This window comes from Pelobates fuscus, chromosome 10 (assembly GCF_036172605.1).
Source record: "Pelobates fuscus isolate aPelFus1 chromosome 10, aPelFus1.pri, whole genome shotgun sequence".
Taxonomy (NCBI): domain Eukaryota; kingdom Metazoa; phylum Chordata; class Amphibia; order Anura; family Pelobatidae; genus Pelobates; species Pelobates fuscus.
In genome coordinates this window covers 24,870,152-24,892,450 of record NC_086326.1, presented here as the reverse complement: position 1 = coordinate 24,892,450, position 22,299 = coordinate 24,870,152, and the positions used below count along the sequence as shown (strand labels likewise).

The 22,299-nt window shown below is 43.6% G+C and overlaps 1 protein-coding gene across 7 annotated transcripts in view; it reads right to left on the bottom strand.

The window, feature by feature from the left end:
* Nucleotides 1–4,223: 4,223 nt before the first annotated feature.
* MYOF (myoferlin) overlaps nucleotides 4,224–22,299 on the bottom strand; it is a 135,890-nt gene continuing 117,814 nt past the window's right edge. For all 7 annotated transcript variants that reach the window (XM_063434992.1, XM_063434994.1, XM_063434996.1 and 4 more), the window contains 13 exons: nucleotides 22,091–22,246; nucleotides 21,211–21,302; nucleotides 20,845–21,015; nucleotides 20,258–20,406; nucleotides 18,463–18,602; nucleotides 17,879–17,967; nucleotides 17,025–17,120; nucleotides 11,426–11,567; nucleotides 10,987–11,086; nucleotides 6,971–7,146; nucleotides 5,517–5,626; nucleotides 5,032–5,179; nucleotides 4,224–4,533 (listed from right to left, as the gene is read on the bottom strand). In XM_063434992.1, coding sequence (XP_063291062.1) covers nucleotides 4,495–4,533; nucleotides 5,032–5,179; nucleotides 5,517–5,626; nucleotides 6,971–7,146; nucleotides 10,987–11,086; nucleotides 11,426–11,567; nucleotides 17,025–17,120; nucleotides 17,879–17,967; nucleotides 18,463–18,602; nucleotides 20,258–20,406; nucleotides 20,845–21,015; nucleotides 21,211–21,302; nucleotides 22,091–22,246 — 1,608 coding nt within the window. In that variant the 3' untranslated portion in view covers nucleotides 4,224–4,494. The remainder of the gene's footprint in view (nucleotides 4,534–5,031; nucleotides 5,180–5,516; nucleotides 5,627–6,970; nucleotides 7,147–10,986; nucleotides 11,087–11,425; nucleotides 11,568–17,024; nucleotides 17,121–17,878; nucleotides 17,968–18,462; nucleotides 18,603–20,257; nucleotides 20,407–20,844; nucleotides 21,016–21,210; nucleotides 21,303–22,090; nucleotides 22,247–22,299) is intronic.

Below are 22,299 nucleotides of genomic sequence, written 5' to 3'. Positions count from 1 at the left end.
AAAACACACAATAACTTCTAATACTCACCCCCAGCACTCTCGCACCCATCACACACACACACAGCACTCTCGCACCCATCACACACACACACAGCACTCTCGCACCCATTACACACACACAGCACTCTCGCACCCATCACACACAGCACTCTCGCACCCATCACACACAGCATTCTCACACACATCACCCCCAGCCCACACACATCACCCCTCAAACACAGCATGCATCGCACACACATACTGCACCCTTCACATACACACTACATCCCTCACAGACACGCACTGCACCAAACACACACACACAATACTTCCGAACATATTTATATATATATATATATATATATATATATATACACATACACACACACTACAGCACCCCTCACACACATACTGCACTCCTAAACACATTACGTTCCAGACACACACTAGATTCCCTTACCCAACTTTGGATCATATACGCACACTAGATCCCTTTATACACTGTGAATCCTTATATACACACACACACACACACACTCACTAGATCTCCTACACATTCTGGGTCCTTCAAACACACACTAGACTCCTGTATACACAAACACTGCACCATCTACACACACACACACTACATTCCTAAAATACACACTCTGGATCCCTTATAAACACACTAGATTAATTGTAAACAAACACATACTACACCCCAAAACACACACTCTCTACAACCCCTACAAACACTACATCACCTATATACACACATTCTCTACAGCCCCTAGCCATATATGCATTACATTACACCAAAAACACAACACTACTAAAACCGACCTTATTACACAATACCACACCACAATCAGCTCACTCTACACACACGCAATACCACAAGCAGGCTCCAAACACATGCACAATACTCTTTACTGGCCCTTTTGTCTCCTGGTATCCATTTATAGAGACACCAGAGACAAGTTGCAAGGAAACACAGTGCAAGCATGTTATTAAATTTGCTTGCACTGTGCAGAACAAATACAGGGCTTTTTTTCTCATGCTAGAGCTCTTTAGCAGAGCTCTGCGCATGGTCTGCCCTGGAAGAGCATTGAACCAACATGCTCACTTTGAGAGGGGGCGTGTTTGTCATTGGTGATGACGAAACACACCCTCTCTGCCCCGCCCCCTTCGTAGTGGGCCGCCAAGATAAAAAAAATGCCCGGGACGAATTTTTCTCCCAGTCCGGCCCTGGAGGGAAGCCATGTTACGCTGTATATAGAGAGGAGCCATGTTTACACTGTATGTAGAGGGAAGCCATGTTACTCTGTATATAGAGAGGAACCATGTTTACACTGTATATAGAGGGCAGCCATGTTACTCTGTATATAGAGGGGAGCCTTGTTTACACTGTATATAGAGGGAGCCATGTTTACTCTGTATATAGAGGGAGCCATGTTTACTCTGTATATAGAGGGAGCCATGTTTACTCTGTATATAGAGGGAGCCATGTTTACTCTGTATATAGAGGGAGCCATGTTTACTCTGTATATAGAGGGAGCCATGTTTACTCTGTATATAGAGGGAGCCATGTTTACTCTGTATATAGAGGGAGCCATGTTTACTCTGTATATAGAGGGAGCCATGTTTACTCTGTATATAGAGGGAGCCATGTTTACTCTGTATATAGAGGGAGCCATGTTTACTCTGTATATAGAGGGAGCCATGTTTACTCTGTATATAGAGGGAGCCATGTTTACTCTGTATATAGAGGGAGCCATGTTTACTCTGTATATAGAGGGAGCCATGTTTACTCTGTATATAGAGGGAGCCATGTTACTATCTGAGGTGGTTAACTATGATTGGCCCTGGCATGTTTGCTAGTCTGGCCTGCATGGTTGTCTGGCATGAATAAAAGTAGCATGTTTCAACTATATTAGTAGTTAGACTAGTTTGCACTAAAACATGTGCAAATGTGGGAGTTTGCGGTTGTGCAAATGGACTGTTTGAGGTTGTTTGCGGTGCGTTAAACAGGGAGTTTGGTCTGTCACTGTGAAGCGGGCGTAACCCTTACACTACCTGATCGATACAACATCATACCTGATGTTTTAAAGCACGTTATTCCAAACAATTTAGGAATGTTAGGTGATTTCTGCCCTTTATGGATTAAAACCAGACTCTGCATCAACTATGTAATTTTCCATGGGAGTTTTGCCATGGATCCCCCTCCGGCATGCCACAGTCCAGGTGTTAGTCCCCTTGAAACAACTTTTCCATCACTTATGTGGCCAGAAAGAGTCCCTGTGGGTTTTAAAATTCTCCTGCCCATTGAAGTCAATGGCGGTTCGCCCAGTTCGCGAAAATTTCGTGTTCGCGACATCACTAATTATGATTGCAAAGAAAACGATAAAGCAAAACAGCAGTCATCGAAAAGGGCTGGATGAAAATAAATCTATATGAGTGGTTTCTGGGATCAGTCCAGGTAGCTGACCTAGGTAAATACTGCGTCTGAAGGCATCTAAACCAGGGTTAAAGCATACGCCATAGACATCCTATTGGGACACCTTTATAAAAGGTCCTTTAAACCTTACTCGCAAACCCAGGGGGCTTAAGGTAAATCCCAACAAAATAAAATCAGAATCCGTCCCACACAAATCCTAACACACCCGAAATCTCTCGCACTGCTTCAATGCAGCTCTAAAATAAAGAAGCTAAGCTTACTATCCTGGCAAAGAGCATCATGGCAGAGCCATCCTGGAGGAGGACGCCATTATAGGTGATATTTATTTTATTAGAGTTTCCTAGGGGCTCTGCCATCATGCGCTTTGCTAGGATAGTAAGCTTAGCTTCTTTATTTTAGAGCTGCCTCGAAGCAGTGAGAGAGATTTCGGGTGTGTTATCTGTGTGGGATGGATTCTGATTTTATATTGTTGGGATTTACTTTAACCACCCTGGGTTTGAGAGTAAGGTTTATGGATTAGGACCTTTAGAAAGGTATCTCAATAGGATGTCTATGGCGTATTCTTTAACCCTGGTTTAGGTGCCTTCAGACGCAGTATTTAGGTTAGCTACCTGGACTAATTCCAAATACTGCTCATATATATTTTCATCCAGCCCATTCTGGATGACTGCTGTTTTTTTTTTTATCTTTTTATTTGCAACTATAATCAGGGTTGTGGTCTGTGGTGGGAAAGGGGGTAGGTGATTATGGCTATGAACTCCTACCCTCCTGTTTTCCCCTTTAAATCCCATATTCACCCTCGTTTAAGTGGAGTTTGGTCTTATTATTAAGGTGGGGGTGGCGAATTAACACTCTATACACCTACCCTCCCTGTTCCTTATAATCAGACTCTACTAATATACCAGTTTACTTCCATTATCTCGGTCATTGTATCTAGCCATACCTTTTATGCTCCTTTTTCAATATCTCTAATACTTCCAATATTTCTAATATTTTCAATATCTCTAATTATTAAAATATATCTCATTTTGAATCTAAATGCGAAGCTTTATTCTTCCGATCCCCATAGACTGCTGCTATTTTTTAATTGGCTACATTTTAGCCTTCCACTTGGAACAACATTGTATTACTCTTGTTGTGATTGATATATACAGGCCAGATAGGCAGACCCCCTAGGTTCCTTCTTTTTTAAATATTACACTTTTCTCAAGTCACCTTTGTGGTTTTCACTTTCCCTTTTTTTTCTTTTTCGCTTTTATGTACCTATGCCCTTTAAATATTAATAAAGTTTATATTTAATTTTTTTATTTTTTTTACCAATTATAGTGGGTTATACAAGTTATATGTATGTGATTTAAGCTTTTCTTGAGAATCGCTACCCATAGTCTTTTGACTTGGGACCGCCTTTTTTCAAAGAAAGATTTGTTATTCTTTTTTCAATTTTGTCTTTTCTGGGTGAAGCCCATATTACCCATTTAGTCTACTCTTGACTCGGGGGTCAGGTTTTTCGTGCCCCTCTTGTCATGTAATATGTTCAATCCTGATACAGATATGCAGTGAGGATGCAAAATCTTAGCTTTAAATGGCCATACTTAGACGGATAAAAAAAAAGATGCATTTCACAAGGGCAGTACTAAACACAATCTTGAAATAGTAATAGGTGATATTTAAACCGAAGGTGTCATTTTTTTCAAGATACTTTTAATTACATAACTATTGCTCATCCTCTTACAAATAATAGAAACCCCCAAAAATAATGAAAACAAGCAGATTTAGAAAAAAAGTGATCTTTATTTTGCTGTCGTTTAGCAGAATTGTAAAATGACTCCATAAAAAAGTTGTCAACAATTTATTCCTCTCATACACAAATATTATACTATATTTATTGCACTTTAATATTTTTTTTTCTTCTTTTTAACAAAAAAAGTGAGACAATTGCTTCTTTTTAAATGTGGTTTTGGTTACCCGAAGACCATATTTGTATGTGGATTGTGCAAACAAAATCTATAAAAAACAAGATTTGGTCCCAGTTAGGAATGTACCCCATTCTCCTAGACACTTGGCTTTACAATCTCTTCCTATGAATTTGGCCTCACGATCTTCATTGATACATAACCCTGAAATAGAACAAGAAATAAGGATAATTTACTCAAATTATTAGTGTTTATTATCAGTGAGATAGTTGTATATATCGAGAGAGCGAGAGAGAGCCATAAACATATAATTCATCAACAATTTCAAAACTATTAAATACTACTATTAAATTGACTACTAAATAAATCAATACAATTGTGAATTTGTTTTTGTGGAGATTTACTTTAACCCCTTAAGCCATGATTCCCTTTTATTCCAGAAGTTTGGTCCCTAAGGGGTTAATAAGTGGCGAGGGAAGTTTATAAAAAAAAAAAAAAAAGACAGAATATTAAAAAATACCCCCTTAATAATAAATGTCAATTGTGGGTTTCATGTATGTTTTATAACCAACATTTCAAGTGGTGTGTGAAATAAATGGAAGACACCCCTGGTTAACAATTACTTCAATCCCAAAACAATGGTGCACTAAAGTAAAGTATGTCAAGCCAAATAATAGGATAGTAACATTAGAAAAGGCTTACCGGGAGAGAGTACAAGAAAACGGCGAGGAACAGGAGAACAAGCAGCAGGATAATAATGCCAATGAAGATCCATTTAAATCGACGCCACACAATAAATTTCATTGTCTTACATGGGTTTGTGAACCAAAGGAAGGAGGTATCTGGTCGGCTGCATTTTGAAAGAAACAATATTAATCACACTGACAAACAAGGGAGGATTAAATAATACGATTCAATTAATAATTAACTCTACGTAAGAAAGAAAAATTCCAGATATATTAATCAGGTGACTCAGAAGACAAGGATTGAGAAAAAGATGTAGGGATGAAAAGGAAATGGTTATGTTTCACTGAAGTCTTAGAAAAGGACTGAAGAATGATAAACAAAATTCCGTAGAGTTGGCAGATTCCGAATTAGACACGAAAACAGAATCTGAATACTGAATACAGGTCATGTTAATCTGGACATTCTTAAAGAACAGTGATTAAGAAAGAAAAATATCTCACTTTGGTGGGTCTAACTTGGGGTTCATGTTGGGTTCATCTCGTCCTTTGCCAGCTGGTCTTTCTTCAGCCTCTTTTTCATTGAGGACTTCCAGAGTCAGCTCAATTTTTCCCTTTGGTAAAAGAAAACCGGTTCGTGACATTTCACTAAGCACAGCGTTGTGACTATTTAACAAAAACATGGATATTGGCTTTCATGCCAAACTCTATAGGAATCCTTGCCGTGAGAGCAGCTTTGTTTAATAAAATGTTAATGCCACTGATCGTCATGCTCTGTATGTGCTTCTTCGTTTAAAGCAGAGGTCTCAGAGTTTTCACACACATTATGATCTCACTCTGCACAAAATTTGTGATATTTTTTCAAAATGACATCAATCACTTGCAAAATAATCTAGAATTGCAATTGAAAAATAAATACATAAAAAATAAATGTATTTATTCCTGTTAAAAGTACCTACCATGTGTCTGGAACCATGAATATTCCAGTGTAATGCTTACATGCCAGATTGATCTTGTTGTTCCTTTTAAGTAATAGACTACGGGTACGCAACCTTCGGCACTCCAGATGTGGATACATCTTCCACAACGCCCTTACAGTCATAATGCTGGCAAAGTATCAAGGAATATGTAGTCCATAACATCGGTAGTGCCGAAGGGTGAACTGCAATATTATTTCTATGCCCCCATTTTGAACACAGGTGTGTTGGAGGGAACAATATGGGATAGAGCCTCGGGTAGGTTCCGAAAAACCATGAAGTTTTCTGTTGAGCTGCTGGCCAAGGACTCGAAGTCTGTGTATAAGTTCATCAATGAGTCCATGCCATGCTAGAACGTCACTGATAACATGAAAAGTGATGACTAACACCCTCCCAAAGGGTGTGCATATTAGAGGAAGAGTGGTGAGAGGCTGGCTGGGTAGCTTTTCATAATGTTTCATAATATTCATAATAAAAAATTCTAAATGAAGAGGTAGAAGGGATTAATGGAAAAGCCCTAAGTAGACAATTTATCTCAATGTTAAAGCATATGCCTACAGAACCACCACTGCCACATTTTCCAATAACCTCCCTTCTATTGATCCTCTGTTATTTAAAGGGACAATCTAAGCTGTAGTGGTTACGGTACTTAGAGTACAATTAACTTACATTAACGTACAAATTATTTGCTCCATATGCACCGAATGTTTTAGGACTTAAAGGGTACTTATTATTTATGTGTTAGAAAATAAACTTGTGCATCAGTTTTATTTTGTCATTCTCTTTCAACCACCCACAAGTGGCAGGAACGTTGTCTAGCGACTTTTTTTGCACAACTGAATAGCTAACTAAAAAGTTGCTCTATTCTCCAATAAATCAATTGTTCAGCTTTTATTATTTTAACATTACACATTGTGCTACGCTGACAATGTTCTAAAATAACAGAACATTTTTTATTCCATTAATTGATTCATGCGTTACCGCTAAAATACGTTTCCCATCCTTTTCTGCATAGCACGGCCACCATCCCTTCATGGACTTCTGTTCAAATAAAGAGGCAAACTTGGAAGCTTTGGCTTGGTCAATCATGTCTAGAGTGCATTTTTCAGGAACTTTAGCTGGGATGACTGTACGATGTAAATCAAGTTCCACAAAACCTAGGGGGAAAAAAAAAATGTTAGTTAGCGCAGGTCTTTTATTTTGTAAACACAAGACATCTATACCCATGTTACAAATACTTATTATTTTGCTTTGGGCTTTTAATAGCTACTCACACACCATTAATGTAAGATTTTACACAGTTAGGCTTCTGAGTAAGTCAATGTGGGATGCAATAGTCTCACAATATTTGGAAATGTAAAACCATTTTACGCCTATGGACATTTTTTGTTAACCTTTCACATGTCAAAACATTAAAACACACCACTTATGAAGCTTTGAAATAGGAGGGAAATGTAATAATATTTCTAAAAGGACCTATTTAAAGGGACACTCTGGTCACAAGAATATACACATGTGTCAGTGTGCAGAAAGGTCACCTGGTTTCAAATATATATGTGTATACACACACACACACACACACACACAAACACACACACTCTCTCACTCTCTGTTTGAAAACAGACATTGACAACAAAAGAAAATTATTAATTTCTGTCGTTTTGAAAATGACCTGTATGTCTAAAAAAAAAAAAAAAAAAAACCACTGACTTTATAATCATTTAAACTGTGTATACATTTTGTGGGGAACTGTGTGTGTATATTCTAAATTTGTTTACAATTTTTGTTGTTTTTAAGCTTCTGACACCCAGTAATCCATGACCACATATATAAAGTCCTGCCCATTTCCCAAAAACATTAATAAATAAGCATTTGTTTAATGCCAATCAGCACATCTTTGTGGCAAACTAGGTCAAACATTGACATCCTAACAGTTTTTTGTGAAAACAATAATTTTGGTAAGAGCTTTGGGTGACTCAGTGAGTACAGTAGTAAAAGTGTCTGAATCTGAATTATGTTCCTTCCCCAAGGGCATTTTCCTTCTCTCTCCACAAGGATACATAATATATGTCATCGAATGTACATTTGTAGCAAAGCATCAGGGACCAATGGTCAGCGATATAAAAAGAAAAATAATAACTTACAAATCAATGAATATAAAAAAAAGTATATTGCATATATTTAATGAAGTGACCTCAACAGCTACTTAAATAATTAAAATTAAATAATAAAAATGGATAAAGAAACAAATAAATAAAAAGTGGATACATTTTTAGAATATTATTGTTTATATCCTACAAAGACAAATTATGCTGTATTACAGGTAGATATCTGAAACTATGTTTAATACCTATACAGGGCCCGTGCAAGCATTTTTGGCTACACAGGCAAAGATGCATTTTGTCGTCATTCCCCCCTCACAAAATAAATAAATAAAAAATATGCACTTGTGTGTCCCTTAATCCCCCTCTTGAATTTCACCCCCAACCCCCTTTGTGGGTCGCTTACTTCCCTCCAGCTCATTCGTGTGTCTCATTGGTCCCCAAGCCCCCTCCGCTCATTCGTGTGTCTCATTGGTCCCCAAGCCCCCTCCGCTCATTCGTGTGTCTCATTGGTCCCCAAGCCCCAACCGCTCATTCGTGTGTCTCATTGGTCCCCAAGCCCCCTCCGCTCATTCGTGTGTCTCATTGGTCCCCAAGGCCCCCATTCGTGTGTCTCATTGGTCCCCAAGGCCCCCATTCGTGTGTCTCATTGGTCCCCAAGCCCCCCCTCGTGTGTCTCATTGGTCCCCAAGCCCCCCCTCGTGTGTCTCATTGGTCCCCAAGCCCCCCCTCGTGTGTCTCATTGGTCCCCAAGCCCCCCCTCGTGTGTCTCATTGGTCCCCAAGCCCCCCCTCGTGTGTCTCATTGGTCCCCAAGCCCCCTCCGCTCATTCGTGTGTCTCATTGGTCCCCAAGCCCCCTCCGCTCATTCGTGTGTCTCATTGGTCCCCAAGCCCCCCATTCGTGTGTCTCATTGGTCCCCAAGCCCCCCATTCGTGTGTCTCATTGGTCCCCAAGCCCCCCATTCGTGTGTCTCATTGGTCCCCAAGCCCCCTCCGCTCATTCGTGTGTCTCATTGGTCCCCAAGCCCCCTCCGCTCATTCGTGTGTCTCATTGGTCCCCAAGCCCCCTCCGCTCATTCGTGTGTCTCATTGGTCCCCAAGCCCCCTCCGCTCATTCGTGTGTCTCATTGGTCCCCAAGGCCCCCCCTCGTGTGTCATTGGTCCCCAAGCCCCCCCCGCTCATTCGTGTGTCTCATTGGTCCCCAAGCCCCCTCCGCTCATTCGTGTGTCTCATTGGTCCCCAAGGCCCCTCCGCTCATTCGTGTGTCTCATTGGTCCCCAAGGCCCCTCCGCTCATTCGTGTGTCTCATTGGTCCCCAAGGCCCCCATTCGTGTGTCTCATTGGTCCCCAAGGCCCCCCTCGTGTGTCTCATTGGTCCCCAAGCCCCCCCTCGTGTGTCTCATTGGTCCCCAAGCCCCCCCTCGTGTGTCTCATTGGTCCCCAAGCCCCCCCTCGTGTGTCTCATTGGTCCCCAAGCCCCCCCTCGTGTGTCTCATTGGTCCCCAAGCCCCCCCTCGTGTGTCTCATTGGTCCCCAAGCCCCCCCTCGTGTGTCTCATTGGTCCCCAAGCCCCCCCTCGTGTGTCTCATTGGTCCCCAAGCCCCCCCTCGTGTGTATCATTGGTCCCCAAGCCCCCCCTCGTGTGTCTCATTGGTCCCCAAGCCCCCCCTCGTGTGTATCATTGGTCCCCAAGCCCCCCCTCGTGTGTCTCATTGGTCCCCAAGCCCCCCTCGTGTGTCTCATTGGTCCCCAAGCCCCCCTTCGTGTGTCTCATTGGTCCCCAAGCCCCCCCTCGTGTGTCTCATTGGTCCCCAAGCCCCCCCTCGTGTGTCTCATTGGTCCCCAAGCCCCCCCTCGTGTGTCTCATTGGTCCCCAAGCCCCCCCTCGTGTGTCTCATTGGTCCCCAAGCCCCCCTCGTGTGTCATTGGTCCCAAAGCCCCCCCTCGTGTGTCTCATTGGTCCCCAAGCCCCCCCCCCTCGTGTGTCTCATTGGTCCCCAAGCCCCCCCCCCTCGTGTGTCTCATTGGTCCCCAAGCCCCCCCCCCCTCGTGTGTCTCATTGGTCCCCAAGCCCCCTTTGTGTGTCTCATTGGTCCCCAAGCCCCCTTTGTGTGTCTCATTGGTCCCCAAGCCCCCTTTGTGTGTCTCATTGGTCCCCAAGCCCCCTTTGTGTGTCTCATTGGTCCCCAAGCCCCCTTTGTGTGTCTCATTGGTCCCCAAGCCCCCTTCGTGTGTCTCATTGGTCCCCAAGCCCCCCCTCATGTGTCTCATTTCCTACCCCCCACCAATGTGCTAGCTCATCTCCCTCCTGTGTAGCAGGCCGAGCACAGACTGTGTGAGAGGAGCTGGTTTCCCTCTCCCCAGACGGACCGGAAGCAGTTTGGTGCTCTCAGTGAGCTTCCTGTCAGACCGAGGAAAGGGAAACATCTCTACCACGCCTCACTCTTGGCCACGTACACAGGACAGACTGACCAGAGAGCCCTAAGGCCGCCATCTGTATCTATATAATGAACCAGATGTGGTTTTGTGTGAAGGGTACGAACTGTTAAACCGCAATGAACAGCAAATCAAGGAATATCAGATTGTATAAAATACATGAAACTTAGACAAGAATCTTCTAAACTGCAGAGGTTGCTTTAAAAAATATTAGACCCCAACAATTTTAGCCATTAAAAAAAAACAAAAAAAAAAAACAGAATATAACTTTTTAATTTTGCAGTGACAATTCAATTTTGTAATTTTTTTGCAAAATAATAGTCTAAAGCATTTCTTGTAAGAATTTGACAAACATTCACAGACTGAAACTCCTTTTGCAAGCAGTTATTTTTAATAAATTATACTGAAAATTAAATAAATAAAAAAAAAAATCACAATGATAAATTAATATCCGTACCCAAATAGTCATCCAAGGAGAATTTATCATTGTCCCAAATCTGAAGTAGGAGTTTTGGTGGCAGCTTAAATTCGGTTTTATCCAGGCTCCAAAAGTGCTCCTGAAAAATTTGAATTACAGATAGGACCCAGTCACTAGATGGATTACGTACAATATTGCACAATGCTGACTAAACAATGAGTTCCAGCTAATTTTACATGCACTAATACGAATAAGGTGCAGGTCTCCAGGCAGCTGAATTTATCATATTGGCCCATTTCCAAATTTAAATGCCATCAATGATGTTACAAAAATACAGACAATTTGGAACTTCTTAAATAAGTTTGTATGTAAATTAATTCATACAGTATCGCCACAGGAAAGAAAGTCTCTGTAGCAACAGAAACCCTCCTTTTAACACACGACATATTAAACACAGACACGACTTTTAGAAGCCCACCTTTTTAGATACAATACACAGTTGTTCCGCTGGAAGGTATTCAAAAGGGAACACAAATCTCCAGTTGAAATTTCCTTCACCGTCTAGTGACCGATAGTGCACATCTGTTTTCTGCTTATTTTCTTCATTGCCAGGAATCCAACTGAAAAGGAATATTCAAACAGATTTGGGTTTTGTATAAATGAGAACGTTTGCCATGGTACCTTCCAGAAAAAAAATAAATACAAGGATAATAAAAACCGTGGGTGTATGTTTAAAGGGTTACACTGTTGCCACTGCACACTCAGTTATCACTCATAGTATCAGATAAAATAGATGAAAATCAATGTTTTATAAACACCTGATAATATAGTTGAGATCTCAAATTGTACAAAAAATAAAAAAAGGTGAATAAATTTCTGCTGGTTTCCAAAGAGGTAAATTGGATTTCACAATGGTTTAACAAGTTGTTCATAGCCAGATATCATCTTTACATAACCAGATTATTCATAGCAATGTATATTCTGGCTTGTTAAATTAAACATCCATAATTGTTTTAAGAAGCATCTTTTTAATGTCAAGGCAATAAATGCCATATCTGTTAGACTCATTTCTCAAGTGTCCTTCATACAGTCCTCTAAAGGAACAGGCCAGTAGCATGTGGTTTGTACAGGGGCTTACCTAGGGATTGGCGGAACCGTCCCCTTGCCGGAGGCACAGGCCAAGATGGGCACTGTCTACGGGTGCACTGCACAGCACTCCCCTCCTGCCAGTCACTGCAAATAGCATGGTCAAGCTGCAGACCACGGTAGAGGAGCTGCTGTATCCTCAACCTGGTCTGACAGGAAGTGCAAGCACCGAACTGTTTCCTTGTGAAGGTGCGGGGGAGGAGGGGGAAATCCATCGGAGGGAAAAAGAAGCACAACGGGGACAGAGACACCCAGAGGGTCCGGGGACAAAGACACCCAGAGGGTCCGGGGACAAAGACACCCAGAGGGTCCGGGGACAAAGACACCCAGAGGGTCCGGGGACAAAGACACCCAGAGGGTCCGGGGACAAAGACACCCAGAGGGTCCGGGGACAAAGACACCCAGAGGGTCCGGGGACAAAGACACCCAGAGGGTCCGGGGACAAAGACACCCAGAGGGTCCGGGGACAAAGACACCCAGAGGGTCCGGGGACAAAGACACCCAGAGGGACCGGGGACAAAGACACCCAGAGGGACCGGGGACAAAGACACCCAGAGGGACCGGGGACAAAGACACCCAGAGGGACCGGGGACAAAGACACCCAGAGGGACCGGGGACAAAGACACCCAGAGGGACCGGGGACAAAGACACCCAGAGGGACCGGGGACAAAGACACCCAGAGGGACCGGGGACAAAGACACCCAGAGGGTCCGGGACCGGGGACAAAGACACCCAGAGGGTCCGGGACCGGGGACAAAGACACCCAGAGGGTCCGGGACCGGGGACAAAGACACCCAGAGGGTCCGGGACCGGGGACAAAGACACCCAGAGGGTCCGGGACCGGGGACAAAGACACCCAGAGGGTCCGGGACCGGGGACAAAGACACCCAGAGGGTCCGGGACCGGGGACAAAGACACCCAGAGGGTCCGGGACCGGGGACAAAGACACCCAGAGGGTCCGGGACCGGGGACAAAGACACCCAGAGGGTCCGGGACCGGGGACAAAGACACCCAGAGGGTCCGGGACCGGGGACAAAGACACCCAGAGGGTCCGGGACCGGGGACAAAGACACCCAGAGGGCCCGGGACCGGGGACAAAGACACCCAGAGGGCCCGGGACCGGGGACAAAGACACCCAGAGGGCCCGGGACCGGGGACAAAGACACCCAGAGGGCCCGGGACCGGGGACAAAGACACCCAGAGGGCCCGGGACCGGGGACAAAGACACCCAGAGGGCCCGGGACCGGGGACAAAGACACCCAGAGGGCCCGGGACCGGGGACAAAGACACCCAGAGGGCCCGGGACCGGGGACAAAGACACCCAGAGGGCCCGGGACCGGGGACAAAGACACCCAGAGGGCCCGGGACCGGGGACAAAGACACCCAGAGGGCCCGGGACCGGGGACAAAGACACCCAGAGGGCCCGGGACCGGGGACAAAGACACCCAGAGGGCCCGGGACCGGGGACAAAGACACCCAGAGGGCCCGGGACCGGGGACAAAGACACCCAGAGGGCCCGGGACCGGGGACAAAGACACCCAGAGGGCCCGGGACCGGGGACAAAGACACCCAGAGGGCCCGGGACCGGGGACAAAGACACCCAGAGGGCCCGGGACCGGGGACAAAGACACCCAGAGGGCCCGGGACCGGGGACAAAGACACCCAGAGGGCCCGGGACCGGGGACAAAGACACCCAGAGGGCCCGGGACCGGGGACAAAGACACCCAGAGGGCCCGGGACCGGGGACAAAGACACCCAGAGGGCCCGGGACCGGGGACAAAGACACCCAGAGGGCCCGGGACCGGGGACAAAGACACCCAGAGGGCCCGGGACCGGGGACAAAGACACCCAGAGGGCCCGGGACCGGGGACAAAGACACCCAGAGGGCCCGGGACCGGGGACAAAGACACCCAGAGGGCCCGGGACCGGGGACAAAGACACCCAGAGGGCCCGGGACCGGGGACAAAGACACCCAGAGGGCCCGGGACCGGGGACAAAGACACCCAGAGGGCCCGGGACCGGGGACAAAGACACCCAGAGGGCCCGGGACCGGGGACAAAGACACCCAGAGGGCCCGGGACCGGGGACAAAGACACCCAGAGGGCCCGGGACCGGGGACAAAGACACCCAGAGGGCCCGGGACCGGGGACAAAGACACCCAGAGGGTCCGGGACCGGGGACAAAGACACCCAGAGGGTCCGGGACCGGGGACAAAGACACCCAGAGGGTCCGGGACCGGGGACAAAGACACCCAGAGGGTCCGGGACCGGGGACAAAGACACCCAGAGGGTCCGGGACCGGGGACAAAGACACCCAGAGGGTCCGGGACCGGGGACAAAGACACCCAGAGGGTCCGGGACCGGGGACAAAGACACCCAGAGGGTCCGGGACCGGGGACAAAGACACCCAGAGGGTCCGGGACCGGGGACAAAGACACCCAGAGGGTCCGGGACCGGGGACAAAGACACCCAGAGGGTCCGGGACCGGGGACAAAGACACCCAGAGGGTCCGGGACCGGGGACAAAGACACCCAGAGGGTCCGGGACCGGGGACAAAGACACCCAGAGGGTCCGGGACCGGGGACAAAGACACCCAGAGGGTCCGGGACCGGGGACAAAGACACCCAGAGGGTCCGGGACCGGGGACAAAGACACCCAGAGGGTCCGGGACCGGGGACAAAGACACCCAGAGGGTCCGGGACCGGGGACAAAGACACCCAGAGGGTCCGGGACCGGGGACAAAGACACCCAGAGGGTCCGGGACCGGGGACAAAGACACCCAGAGGGTCCGGGACCGGGGACAAAGACACCCAGAGGGTCCGGGACCGGGGACAAAGACACCCAGAGGGTCCGGGACCGGGGACAAAGACACCCAGAGGGTCCGGGACCGGGGACAAAGACACCCAGAGGGTCCGGGACCGGGGACAAAGACACCCAGAGGGTCCGGGACCGGGGACAAAGACACCCAGAGGGTCCGGGACCGGGGACAAAGACACCCAGAGGGTCCGGGACCGGGGACAAAGACACCCAGAGGGTCCGGGACCGGGGACAAAGACACCCAGAGGGTCCGGGACCGGGGACAAAGACACCCAGAGGGTCCGGGACCGGGGACAAAGACACCCAGAGGGTCCGGGACCGGGGACAAAGACACCCAGAGGGTCCGGGACCGGGGACAAAGACACCCAGAGGGTCCGGGACCGGGGACAAAGACACCCAGAGGGTCCGGGACCGGGGACAAAGACACCCAGAGGGTCCGGGACCGGGGACAAAGACACCCAGAGGGTCCGGGACCGGGGACAAAGACACCCAGAGGGTCCGGGACCGGGGACAAAGACACACAGAGGGTCTGCCAGCGATCGGAGCTGCACGCCACAATTATTCCTGATATATATATGCCGAACTCAGAGGAACAGGACTGTCTCTCTACTGGCACAGACCTAGCTGCTTCTGCGTGCAGTTTCCCACATGAGTGGAGAGCGGGAATGATATCTTCACCCCCAACTCTGCGCGGCAGCTGGTGAGGAGGACACAATATGCAGAGTGTGTTCTAGAAGCTGTGATATATGGCCAGGACTGGTTGTGGTGTTTGATAAAGTTGAACACACTGCCCTGACATAACTCTGCGCAGTGCATGGTGTATATATCAGGGCAGTGTGTGAGATATAACCTTGTGTATATACAGGGGCATATATTGTCTTGTGCAGGGGTATATATCATTCTTAGTTATAAATAATACTCTCTTAAAATGTGATTTAAAATGCATGGTTTTCCCTTTTGTGAACAAGTATATAATGTTATGAAATGGGGCTGGTATGATGACACAATTCTATGGGTCTAGTATAAAATCATTTCCAGGGCTGGTTTTTATCCCCAGCCCAGCACCGATATATAATGTGATGTCCCAGTGTTATGCTTGTAAAAAATCTGATTTGCCTATGTTGTGCTTGAAATAAGGTGTAATGACCAGTGTTATGCTTGTCATAGGATATGATGCGCCCGTACTATGCTTGCAATATGGTGACAAGCATTCCCTTAGCACATCACCATTATCACACAAGTATAAATATGTGTAAATATAGATTTAGGATTTAAGGCTGATCACACATTTTACCATTGGCATTCTTTGGAACGCATTGCATATGGAGCGTTGTGATTTCATGTGTACTAGCAGATTGGAGGGTTTGTAGCGGTTCTCCTTGCAATGGTTTCCTGTATTGCAGATGGCTTTGGGTGACTAGCAGGACTCTGTTCCTAAGAAACCTCAGGAACTTTAATTTCCTTTTTATTCATTTTTTTTGTGGGATAGATAGGATTAGAAAACAAAATATAATGCTAGATCGGTTTCTTTAGCCTCCCTTTACATGGTGGAGCCCTTCTATAGGAGTAATGCGATGTGAAACAACACCCTTAAAAATGTAAAATTAGTCCCATCAAAGTTTTACATTTCTTCTAAACCTGATGTCACAAATTTAGCCTAAATCTCATTTGAGTACTATGCGTCGATGGAATATATGTTTTTTTTTTTAATCCATAACATTTAAAAAGGGACTGCATAACCTAAAAACAGTACCTTTAATAAAAAATGCAGACAAGAAGAAAATGACAAATTGATCTATCTAAAAAAAATAAAATATTAACTTTTTCATGATTGGGAGCATCGATGCAGCTCCCTGCAGAGGGCTCTACGTACGCCTCTGGGTTTGTACTGTCCTTTTATATACTTATATAATTTTACCCAAAGTTAAGAATGGTATCCCACTGGATCTCTTATTGTCACTTAGAACAAATGTACTTCAAATAAATTCAACTGAGTTAAGTCAAGGGGTCAAAGCCATATTCGAAAAGAAATGCATGTCTATTAAAAGAACAGACATTTTAAATGAAGTAAACCCTCTATCCCCTTCTCATAATGTAACTTGATATGCTGCTTACCCTTTAACATAAATATCACTCATTTCTTCACCAGTAATACTCTTCTCATCCAAAATGACATCTTTGGTATTCCAAACGATGACTCGAAGAACATATCTGAAAGTTAAAAATCAGAAAGTACAACATTAAATATACAAAACAGTGCTGTGCATCCAAGGGAGCAGACCCAAGACTCCACAAAAATCCCAGCTAGTTTTTCCTGGTGTTTTAGCAGTAGGCAGACCTCTCTTCCCTTAATCTTCTGAAAGCTGTGCTAATGAAAAACACATCAAACATTCCCTGTGATATACATCATGAGGGGTTGATCAAGCTCCTTCATGCTAGAACATCAAAAATTCCAACTGGCCATCAGAGGCCACATGTCTGCGTATGTCCTTGGGGTGGCTAATCCCAATGCCTTCATAAAACTTAAACATATAACTAAAATATGAAATTATGTTTAGGTCCATAACACGACGATCTTCTTCAAAGACTTCCAACATTGAATAGACATGACTCCTACCAAATGCTCATGTTTCTGCATGATACACTCTGTAGAATCTGTGCACCAGCAGCATTTGTTTTTACTGCAGTTAAAGTATTTTTAGAGATGCCTATATTTATTCAATGTGCATGACAGCATGGTCTTCGACATATGGGTACAGGAAACCAGTAGAATACTTATAGACCAATGTGGAATTTATGTACAAAACTGGAGTTGCTTTATCAAAATATGAATGCTACCAATACATCTCCATAAGAATCATGTATCTTGTACATAGAGTACATTTCCTAGTGTACAACGAACATAAGACACAATTCTACGGCTTTCATTTAGTTTGGATAGTGAGAAGTTTTATGATAAAATTACTTACTGCTTAGCTTTGCGAGTTGTGACATTGAAGGGTGGTCCTGGAGGTCCCAAACTCTTGGGAAAAATATCAACCCACATCTGCAGTTTGCCCTGTAATAAAATAACATCATGTTTACCCTGTGAGGTAATCTAATATGTGAATTTCTAAAAATATCAGATGCCTGAGAAGTTCATGCAGAGCTCCGTGCTATAACCAATGGACCATATCAATAGAGACATGTAATTTAATGGGAATGTGGAAAGTGAAATAAGGCAACGAGTGAGGTGAACATTAATAAACACAGAGAAAAAAACCATACAATGAGGAGATCAACTAGAACCCTGATACACCAGCTCCTTTATGACCTTTAAATCCAATCTTTGGGAGCGTCATTTTTTAAGGAATTGGGGATAGTTTAAGAAGTGGTGGTTTTGCGGAAATTGATAGACTCTTTTGGAGATAGAGAGACAATTTTATTGGAAGAGATGAAGAAGCTTAGTAGAAGAGGTATGAATAGACATTTTACAATCCGTTCGTAGCTATACTTTTAAAATAAAAAAAAAAAAAAAAAACCTGAATCAGTCACAAATCCGTTTTCAACTTACTTGAGAGATATTTGGCTGGAAAGTGCTAAATAAGGTTCTTGTTTCAATATGCTCTGGGACAAGTCCTTGCATTCTCAAAACATGCAGAGCGAGGCGTTCATTTTCAGGACCCAGGTGCTGGTGGATTTTCTTGTTTGTTTCTGAATAATAATTTAAAAAAAAAAAAAAAAAAAAGCATACAACAATTGTGACCTTTTCATATTAGCAGTACAATAATCCCAAAACCCAGAAAATAAACAATAGTCACAAAACCCAAAAATTCTGCATGCGGGCACACACTATATAGGGGGAAAACCATTTTTTTTATTATTTTTTAATATTTTTTTTAATAATGTCAATGGCAGCCTTTTTTTGGTGGGCTGAATCCATAAAAAAAAATTTGTTTTAAATTTTACAAGAAGCAGACATAAGGCACCAATAGACCTCTCATTCACCTTTTGAAACATTCTCTTGAGTTGCCAGTTCGTTCAAGGAATACCTTTTATACAGAATCCCCAAAATTCTCAAAGTGGAGCAATAAACATGGGAACCAATGTAACTATGCCACATGCTCCGATTTTAGAATTTTAACTCAATTACTCAGACATAACACATCATAATGATCATAAAATATCATTACACTAACAATCAGTAATATATCAAAACAGCAAGAGCAAGGCTGCAGTACAATGAAGACATGGTAAGGTTGTTCCCTTACTAGCGTTTCAATTATTTTTGGATAGGCTTTTCAAATTATTTAATAGTTTAAAAAATTATTAAATATTTTAACAGTTTGATATTTTTTTTATATGTGATATTTTTGATATTTTAATATATTAAAAAAATAAATAAAAACATTTTTTTTAAATGGCTTTCCAAACTTGTGAAATGCTTTGAAATGATCAAAAGATTAAATAAAGGTCTATATTTGCAGAGGCAAGTGATGTCCCACACTACTTACTGTGCAGAGTGGAACACTAAGTGTTTTAGAATTTCAGAGAAACAAATTAACAAGTGTTTGCCCCTACATTTCTTCCTATGCATCGTACAGATCTTAAAAGTGCTGCACATATTCTTGTGCACCTCCTTTTACAAGAAGCCAATATACAATGCTGTGAAGTGCAAGTGTAAATTCATAGTTCGTCTAGACTGTTAATATTAGCCTAGAACAACCTGCCTGGCATTAGTGAGGAAAGTTAAAGGGACAACGTTCTAGCATTATATATTAATAGAACATTTTTAGTCACTTCAACAACAAACGTGAATACAGAGCAATTAAGAGTAATTCTCAAATTCTTTGAACTTGTTAATGGAGATTGCTCCAAATGTAGCAGTTTTATTCTGAATAGTTTTCTACGATTAAGTAATCTTGCTGAAAGAAAACTATTGCATGGCACGTGGTTTATTCCTGCTCTGCATTTGTTTGATATCTGCCAAGTTACCTGTCCAGCCTGTGCCAGTCCAGGGTCGGCGTAAGACACGCCACGTGTCATTTTGGAGTCACGTTTGACGCAAACCACTTCTATAGGCATTTCTTCATTTTATTTGCTTTTAGCCTGGCTACCTAAAAGGGCCAGTAATACTTCTCCTACCCTCTATTAGTTACTGGCTGGCCTGTGTTTGCCTGTTGGAAACACCAACTATGCTGACAATATCATATGTTGCTAATAAATGTTGTATATTACACATTCTATATCGTGAGTGTTCTATAATGCTTAGCACTTTCTGCCTCTCTAATTCTGCATACTTTATTACAGCCTGAATTGTTCATTCTTTTTAAGATGCACTTTGTTCCACCTTAACCCCAAATGCTCACCCAAGTCTTCCAGTGTATGTTCATGCCCGGAGAAGCGCATTTTTGATCCATTTTCGGAATACACTGGAGGAGGGACTCCTTTTAATCTGGCAACATTTTGTAGGATCTGCGAAGGTTTCATTTGATCTCTCCACTGATTTATTCCAGAACTGGAAATAATACAATTGTATTTTTAGGAAAAACAGCAACACTATATAAGAATATTTATATCTTGTGATACATCTCTCAATATATTTTTATAGTGTTAAGGCTCCACAATAAAATAACATCTGCCTTAGAGACAGTGGCTCTGAAAGAGGATATAGACAATTGTCCAAGAAAGCCAAGCATATTCTACAAACAAGTTTTAACACAACATACTGAAAATCTAACAACAACTCCCAGATGCCACTGCTGTGTAAGCATTTATGGGATATGCTCAGCAGCCCCAGAGAATAAACTTAGGGCATTAGGATTGCCTGAGCAACCAACTGGATTTGTGAGAGTGTGTGTTGGAAAATTGTATATGAATATTATATGCATGATAATAATAATAATACACATAAAATGCCTAAATGGATAATAATTTAAGAGGACAGAAGACTCACACGCAGTATGTTTGGGGTATTCCACAATTGCTGCCGAATCGGGACAGGAACCGGTTTTCCAGATCTATAGTGGTTTCTCCAACTTTTTCGTCCCGAGTGATGGCATCATAATCATAAACGGAAATCTTCAGGTCTTTTTCTTGTGGTAAAAAGCAACTCAGTTCATACATTCTGGGGGTAACAAAACAAGCATTTTAATCTGAAATATTGAAGTTATTTCCCAAACAATGTAGCAAAATTTGAATATAAAAATCTAGATTCCGTACAAAGTCTAAAAACATACAAAGAAACAAATAGTGCTTTAAACTCTAGAGACGAAAAATAAATAGATTACTTGTTTATAGTATTAAAAATCTCTGCTCTTACCTTCCAAAACATGGATTCAAAGTATTTGGTATGTAGTTATCCCGGTCTTCAATCACCTTCTTGCTCAGAGTAATTTTTATATAAGGGTCACACTGGTGGAAAAATATTATAAATGAAAGAGCACATCATCAGAATTTGTGGCTTGTTGGGCATTATATAGCTAAAACAATACAGGTCTATGCAAGTCTGTTTTAAAATAATAAAAGGCAACGGACCATCTTTGGATATTTTGCACAGTCTGTGGGATAATGCGTACTCCAAACGATCTAGAATGCCCAAGTTTTAGACTGTCTGCTGCTGACCAACACATTAATGGATAACCATTGGATTTTATTTAGTTATCAGAAAGGTAAAAACAAAACACTAATGTGGACAGCGGACGGCAATGTAGGCTGTATCACCTGGATTCCGTTTAGAATGTAGTTAAACTCAATGTTTACTCAGAAAATGATTTAGTTTTCATTGTATATGCACTCTCAATACATCTTCCTGGGAAGCAATATATAAATTTATTGATTAAAAGTATCTTGATTTCTGGAGTGGAACCACTATCATCCTTACATTTATATACTGTATCTAGAGAGAGCTCTGTTCATTGACCAGAACTGGGCTAAGAAATCTCACCATTCTAATCAAACTATAAATAAAGCATCTATTTCCTTAAAAACTGCTTTTAGAAAATGTTTTGGTGCAATCAGAAAATACAAAGCACTCTTCGTGATTAAAATCCATTATTATACACACCAATGTGTAACATCTGTCTCATGATGTCCCAGACAGACTACAATTCTCATTAGATGCTCTTCAGAAGTACTCTTGCTTTGGTTCAATGCTAGCAATATCTGCGCCCATAACACACACACACGTACCCCAAACTTACCAGCCCATTGCTATCTTTTGGTTGCAAGTCTATGCCTTTGACTATGTATATGCGTACTATACATTCCTGGGGACCACTGTCCGGTAACTCTCTGAATTGTCGTGGCGGAGGCTGAACATTTGGGTCCTCTGTAATGGGGTAAATGCGGAAAGAGCCCTAGAAAAAAAGAAATGAAGGGAACAATGTTGCTTTTTTCTATTTTTACATTT